The 7828-nt window shown below is 42.5% G+C and overlaps 2 protein-coding genes across 2 annotated transcripts in view; both read left to right on the top strand.

Moving 5' to 3' along the window:
- The window catches only part of LOC124720522 (zinc finger protein 771-like), a 106555-nt gene extending 103710 nt beyond the window's left edge, over positions 1–2845 (top strand). Inside the window, exon 6 of the mRNA XM_047245881.1 lies at positions 1132–2845. Within this exon, the coding sequence (XP_047101837.1) occupies positions 1132–2158 (1027 nt within the window). The 3' untranslated portion in view covers positions 2159–2845. The remainder of the gene's footprint in view (positions 1–1131) is intronic.
- Positions 2846–4174: 1329 nt separating this feature from the next.
- On the top strand, positions 4175–6183 carry LOC124720524. Its single transcript, XM_047245882.1, has 2 exons — positions 4175–4998; positions 5106–6183. Exons 1-2 carry the CDS (start codon positions 4423–4425, stop codon positions 5397–5399), a joined length of 870 nt encoding a protein of 289 aa, XP_047101838.1. The 5' UTR covers positions 4175–4422; the 3' UTR covers positions 5400–6183.
- Positions 6184–7828: the final 1645 nt, after the last annotated feature.

Below are 7828 nucleotides of genomic sequence, written 5' to 3' on the forward strand. Positions count from 1 at the left end.
CGCGAGTGTATACCTGTCCTTTTTTCCCCCTAAGGTAAGTCTTTCCACTCCCAGGATTGGAATGACTCCTTACCCACTCCCTTAAAACCCACATCCTTTCATCTTTCCCTCTCCTTCCCTCTTTCCTGATGAAGCATCCAGATAACCCGGACGGTGTAACACTCTGCCAAGATGTGCTGGCCGTTGTTGGTAATAAGAATCACCCTGTGGCTAAACGTGCCTTAGTGCACGGCCAGCACATCTTGGCACAGTGTTACACCATCCATGTTATCTGGATACTTCCCACTGACACCAACCTATCAGAACTCCGGAGATGGGAACTTGCCCTTCAATATATTCTGTCTTCCCGTTACCCACCAGGCCTCAACCTCCGCTAATTTCAAGTTGCCGCCGCTCTTCCTCACCTGTCATTCGACAACATCTTTGCCTCTGTACTTTCGCCTCGACTGACATCTCTGCCCAACCTCTTTGCATTTACATATGTCTGCCTGTCTCTTTATATGTGCGGATGGATATGTGTGTATGTGCGAGTGTATACCTGTCCTTTTTTCCCCCTAAGGTAGGTCTTTCCACTCCCGGGATTGGAATGACTCCTTACCCTCTCCCTTAAAACCCACATCCTTTCGTCTTTCCCTCTCCTTCCCTCTTTCCTGATGAAGCAACCATGGGTTGCGAAAGCTTGAAATTTGTGTGTGTGTTTGTGTATTTTTTATTGTCTCTATCAACAGACTAACGCTTTTATTTGGTAAGTTACAGCATCTTTGTTTTTTATATATATTTTTCCCACGTGGAGTGTTTCCCTCTATTTTTTATATATATCCGACATTTCAGTCCCTTTTGCAAGCGACCTTCTTCAGGCTGTTTTTGATAATGTGGACACAAACCCAATAAAAAATTATTGAATAATAAAAAATTCTTTGTACCATAATAAACATTGAGAAATACCGATGTAAAATTAGACTGTGACTGAGGAAATAAATTACATATACAAAATATATGTATCACATTGTGTATTAGTTTTGTTTATCATGTTGTGCAATACTATTTGACATTTTCAATTGCATTACAAGCTGAAATATGAAATGTGGAACCATTACCAGGTTTTCTAACACTGTCTCTGCAATTTTTCAGGTCCATCCCACAGGGCCAGGACCAGCCTACTACTGACAAGTGTGCTGCCATAATTGCCAGAAATGACGATATCCTGCATGGTGATAGTAATCACAGTGGCAGCAGTAAGGAATGTGACAAGAACAAAAGGGACAGACTCCTACTGTCAGGACAGGTGGTGTACTCAGAGATGCAGGATAAAGTAGGTACCCATAAAGACACCTATTCTGTCACAAACAGCACGTCGAGTGACAGATTCCGCAAGGCCACCTCCGATGCCGATTGCAATCGCTACCGGACAAATGCCGACTGCGAGAGTGTCTCCCCGTCAGGGAACGACCGTGTCGTCGAGCTGCCGTCACTGCCACCTGTCGAACGGGACGTCTACACGTGCGACGTCTGTCGGGAAGCGTTTACTGACAAGGGAGCTCTGAGAACCCACTTGCAGCAGCACGTGCTGATATGTGACATCTGCCACAAGGCTTTCCGTGGCACCGACGGCCTCGAGGTGCACTACCGGACGCACACGGCCGAGAGGCCCTTCCCCTGTGAGGCCTGCGGCAAGGCGTTCTCGCGCAGCGATAAGCTGAGGCTGCATTCGCTGCAGCACGCGGGCCGGTGGCCCTACCGCTGCGATACCTGCGGCGAGACGTTCTCGCGCAGCGACAACCTCAGGCAGCACACACTGCGGCACACGGGTGAATGCCCCTACAGCTGCAGTGACTGCGGTAAGAAGTTCTCACGCAGCAATAACCTCAGGCAGCACCGTCTGCAACACACGGGCGAGCGACCCCACGAGTGCGGCGTCTGCCACAAGCGGTTCACCAACGGCAGCAACCTGGCGCAGCACTCGCGCGTCCATACGGGCGAGCAGCCCTACCGCTGTGACACCTGCGGCAGATCGTTCGCGCGAAGCAGAAACCTGAGAGTGCACCGTCGCCCGCACACGGGCGAGTGGCTCTACGCCTGCGACGACTGCGGCAAGGCGTTTGTTTACGGCAGTGGCGTGCAGAAGCCCAGGCAAGTCCGAACACAGGTGGAGTCTTGAGACTGTGCCCTCTTCTGGAAACATTTTGCACAGACGACCAGTCTGAACTGGCACTCGTGGCTCCACAGCTTCGGAAAGCCGAGAGGTTCTGCAGACAGTGCAAAAATGGGTGCTTATGAACTTGTCGTGCATCTTACGACGATTTCACACTGTGACACCCTTATTCTAATTAATATTGTTGTAGCAGTGATTCCATAATACAATCAGATCATTACAAATTAATTATTTGCAAATGCTTCAGGTAGAATAGAAATCTTATGTACAAATTAAAAAATGTTTAGAACATAGTGTGTCACATTGTAATCGAAAGTATTGAACTTTGTATTTTCGGCTGTGTAGGAATATAGATGGTCTCATCTGCTTGCTGCTAAAAACAGGTGTCACGAGTACTTCCTGTTTGGAGTACAATGAGCGTTCCACAGACCGCCGGAGCCAGTAGACAGAAAACTTCGACGACACTTGAACCTGTGTTGCGTGTACACTGTGCTGTGAGATATTTATCAATAGAGGGTATTTGTACCAGTAATTTACTTTTGCCTGCATCACACAGGAAGTAAATAGCGACTGTAAACAAAATACAGCAAGCGATTCTGATTGTAGATTTGATACAGAGCGTGATCATGAGAGCCACCCAATTATAAGGAAATGTAAAATTGATAAGGCGAAGTGGAAGAAACGGGTTGCAAAACAGAAGAGGAATTCGGGACACTCTTATGGTTTACCGAAATCTGGTAAGAACTTCTGTTCTAAGTAATTTGTTAACAGTAAGAAATGTTATACAAAGGAAGGTGTTCTAAAAATACCCACAAGTCAAGAAGACATCTGTGAATGATTTTGGGCATTAGGCAGCAAGAATGCAGAAGGTGCACGAAGTTTAACTGACAAGGGGAGACCATGAATGTTCTTCAACAGTAGCACGTACTTCTCAAGCACTATTGAGAAAATCGCACGATAATTTCAGTCGTCAGATATACAGGGTGTTACAAAAAGGTACTGCCAAACTTTCAGGAAACATTCCTCAGACACAAATAAAGAAAAGATGTTATGTGGACATGTGTCCGCAAACACTTAATTTCCATGTTAGAGCTCATTTTAGTTTCTTCCACCTACGCTCAATGGAGCACGTTATCACGATTTCATACGGGATACTCTACCTGTGCTGCTAGAACATGTGCCTTTACAAGTACGACACAACATGTGGTTCTTGCACGATGGAGCTCCTGCACATTTCAGTCGAAGTGTTCGTACGCTTCTCAACAACTGATTCGGTGACCGACGGATTGGTAGAGGCGGACCAATTCCGTGGCCTCCACTCTCTCCTGACCTCAACCCTCTTGACTTTCATTTATGGGGGCATTTGAAAGCTCTTGTCTACGCAACCCCGGTACCAAATTTAGAGACTCTTCGTGCTCGTATTGTGGATGGCTGTGATACAATACGCCATTCTCCAGGGCTGCATCAGCGCATCAGGGATTCCGTGCGATGGAGGGTGGATGCACGTATCCTCGCTAATGGAGGACATTTTGAACATTTCCTGTAACAAAGTGTTTGAAGTCACACTGGTATGTTCTGTTGCTGTGTGTTTCCATTCCATGATTAATGTGATTTGAAGAGAAGTAATAAAATGAACTCTAACACGGAAAGTAAGCGTTTCCAGACACATGTCCACATAACATATTTTCTTTCTTTGTGTTTGAGGAATGTTTCCTGAAAGTTTGGCCATACCTTTTGTAACACCCTGTATACCTGTGCATTGCCATTTTTATCATGAAGTGGCAGCAGCCGAGTGGTTAGTGTTCAAGCCCCGTAGTTGCAGATCAAGTCTCATTCATCAGTCTTTTTTTTTTAAATTTATATTATAATTGATATAATGGGAAAAATACGTGTAATCGGATGAACTTTTATTAAATTTACAATATTATTTGGCAGTCTACAAATTTTAATCATGACAAATAATATAATATTCATAACTATCAACTAGTAAACGACCAAATGCATGAAGTGATACTGAAAATGTATGCTTGTCCGTTATTTGAGAAATCCCTTATACCTAGAAGGAGCCTGAAACTACTTGTTACCTGCAGGCTTTGACTGGCACAGACTGCTTCAAAGAGCAATGGGAGGACCAGGCTCGAACCGGGATAGAATGGGGATAATTCGATAGTTAACTCACATAGCGGTGAGACCCTGCTTATGTTGCAAGAAGGAATAACGTATGTGCGAATGTTTCGTCAAGTATAACACCTTACATTGTGACTAGAAAAATGGAAGTGACACCTGGTTTGTTGAGAACTGCAGATGAGAAATGTCATGAATATTCAGTCCATAGTGCAGTTTCGAAATGCCGGTTGAAAGATGTATTCATATATTGTGATAGTCTTCTTCAAGAAGCGAACATTGTTGATACAGAAGCATCAGCAACAATTTCTGCCGATTCGATGGTGATTGGAGAAGAACTGTATCGGGCTACCATGGAAATGTTAGGAGAGAAACTACTCATCATTGACAAGGACCTTATTCATTTTGATGAAGTAGATCAATTCTGTGAAGTCGAAGAAAATTCGTCCGACATTGAAGATTATGAGCCAGTGGAAAAGGCATCAGTAGGCGATTATGTTCCGTTGGAGACCAAAATAAAAGTTGTTAAACTGGCGAAAGGGCACCCCAAATGGAGTCTCCGAACTCTCCAGATAAAAGGGTCTAGGAGTTTGACAAGAAAAGACGAATTGAAGAGATGGGAAGAAAACATAAAACCTGGAGGATCAACGATCGATAAATATTCGATAATTGATTCGTGGATCTATGACCGTTTCGTGGAGTCTTGCCAAAATTGTCAGCAAGTAAGTGTTCATTTTTATCACTCTACATCTAATTTTCTATATCTTTAACAACCTCATTCGAAGAAATAATTATATTAATAAAATGAAACTTTGATTTTACTTTTCAGGTAACAACCAGAAACTTACAGCAGTGGGCTTTGGCTGCTGAAGGCCAATTCCAGTCGGAGGACTTCATCTTCAAAGCATCACTTTCATGGTTAAAAAAATTCAAACTATGGCACAGAATTTGGCAGAGTTTGAGGGAATGTATGTCTGAAGAAGGAATGCTGGTCAATCATCCCAAATTTCAAAAAAATTGTTATCAATACAGACCAAACAGGTTGCCAGTACCAGTCCACATACAACAGGACTCTTGCCGAAAGAAAATCGAAGATCATGTTTTTTCAGAAGGCGCTATATGAATAAGATGATGCACTCGGGCACTGCACAATATGCGATAACATTGTGCGGCGAATTATTTTTGCACATGTTTGTTTGTTTGCAAGAAGCCACGGGGAAGTCTGGACCAAATGTTCAGAACACCATTGACAAATAAATGACAGATCTTCCAAATGTGGTCATAAAGAGTTTGAAATCCAGGAAACTTACCAGGCAATTATATTACTCATTTTTATCTAGTGTCATGCTTCCCTATGTGAAGAAAGGAAAATTCTTATTAATAATAGATTCTTGGGGGTGTCAAACAAATCCTGGTTTGTACGAAGAAATTTTCATCGATGACAAAGGACTTGGAACATGTACGATTAAAGTTGTACCTCCGAAATGCACGCCAGTTTGTCAACCTTGCGATGTTTAATTCTTATGGCAAGTCAAAAATTTCATTAAGCTTCTTCAAAATTGTTCTTATTTAATCGAAAGAGAACGAGAAATTGCTTCTCATGAAGACGCTATTAAAATACACTCGATAATGCATGACCAGTTATCAGCACCAATACTTAAGGAAATGCTGTGTTATGCAGGGTTTGCTTCCAAATTATTGGCTGAAAGAGACATTTTTGAAAACGTTAACAAGGTTTGTTTTTCCATGGAAAACCTTAAAAGATCTTGCGTATGTGGAAACATAGCATCTATTCAATGCAGCTGGTGCCATTTAACTTAATGTTTTCCATGTTTTCACGAAAAATACCATCCTGCAACTTGTACTCGTAATGTCAAAAGCGACGATTAATTGTACATCTTTCGAAAGCCGTCTGTGCCGGTCAAAACTCGCAGGTAACAAGTAGTTTCGGGCTCCTTCCAGGTATAAGGTAGTTCTCAAATCATGGACAAGCATACATTTTCAGTATCACCTTACGCGCTTGGTCATTTACTAGTTGATAGTTATGAATATTATATTATTTGTCATAATTAAAATTTGTAGACTGCCAAATAACATTGTAAATTTAGTAAAAGTTCATCCAATTACATGTATTTTTCCCATTATATCAATTGTAATATAAATAGTAAAGAATATAACTGTGTTGGGGGACTGATGAACGGGACTCGATCCAGCGACTATGGGGCTTGAACGCTAACCACTCGGCTGCTGCCGCTTCATGGTAAAAATGGCAATGAACAAGTATATATTTGACGACTGAAATTGTCTTGAAATTTTTTCAATAATGCTTGAGAAGTATGTGCTACTGGCTACACATTTTGTTGTCCTAATGGAGTACTACGAGTCTATGAAGTTTGAAGTAAATCCGCGTTCCAAACGTTGTGGCCTCCCCTTGTGAAAAGAAAGCATCATCTACAACTAGGGTCTTCAAACCTAACCTTTTTGCTCAGGAGTCAATACTGACTTCGTGGGACAGCATCCTGGGTCATATATGTACTGATCCTACTGTTAATTGTAGCTATAGTGTGGGTGCAATAAGTCGGCTGCTGACCACCCCAATACTGATCATTAAGTCAGCACCATTTGTAACACTCTTTTGTTTCGGATTGCCTGTTCCGGATTGCTGCCACCCTCAGTGATCCCAAAATTGTGGCACTGCAGTTGCCTGATGGAGTCCTGTTGTATTGTCCGTGTGAGCTGATGATTAATTGGTTACCAACAGCAATTGTACTTATACTGAAATACTATATTAAATATGATTATAAATGCGTAATAAATGCTTTGAATCTCATTTTTCTTCTAAGCATTGCCAATTTGTTGGTATTGAAAGACAAGCAATAAAACTAAACTTTGCTCCTCCGACACCGACACTCTCTACCCTCAGTGGCCACATTACTTACCTCACCCCCCTCCCCCCCCGCCCCCCCCCCCCCCCACCCACCACCACCACCACCACCACCACCAACACCACCACCACCACCACCACCACCACCCAGATAAGCAGCAAACTTTGCTTTACCGAATTCACCAACATCAATTAAAATTAAGCACATCTTAAAATATTATGGTCTTTGTAAGTATCTTCTTTGCTACTGAGCAACGAAACTACACTCTTAAGAAGATCTTGATGTCAGCTAATGGTTTTGGATTTGGCTGTTAGTTGCTAGATGCATATTATTATAAAATATGGCTGAGGTCCGCAGGCTGCACAGACATTCACATCAGGCTACATGCAGCCCCTCGAGCTGCAGTTCGATGACAACAGGTCTTGAACATCTGATGCACCTAAGTCTGGTCAGAATTGTAGTTCCAACTATATTTACCATCTAAAATGCAATACAGCAGTCTAAATCTCAATTTTAGAGAATCTTGCACGTTACCGAGAGTCATTTGAAAACGCTTTCATGTGCCTTGAACATCAATGCTGTTACAGTAGAAGAAAAAAGAATAGGAAACTACATGAGCCAAATAATACTTCTACTGGATTCATGCAGAGGGCAAACTAAAAATATG

Source organism: Schistocerca piceifrons, chromosome 11 (assembly GCF_021461385.2).
Source record: "Schistocerca piceifrons isolate TAMUIC-IGC-003096 chromosome 11, iqSchPice1.1, whole genome shotgun sequence".
Classification (NCBI taxonomy): Eukaryota; Metazoa; Arthropoda; class Insecta; order Orthoptera; family Acrididae; genus Schistocerca; species Schistocerca piceifrons.

Excerpts from the sequence above, each read along its gene's own strand:
- LOC124720524 (XM_047245882.1), top strand. The coding sequence starts at position 4,423 with ATGGAAGTGACACCTGGTTTGTTGAGAACTGCAGATGAGAAATGTCAT. Across the intron at positions 4,999-5,105 it reads CTTGCCAAAATTGTCAGCAA|GTAACAACCAGAAACTTACA; the intron begins GTAAGTGTTCAT and ends TTTACTTTTCAG.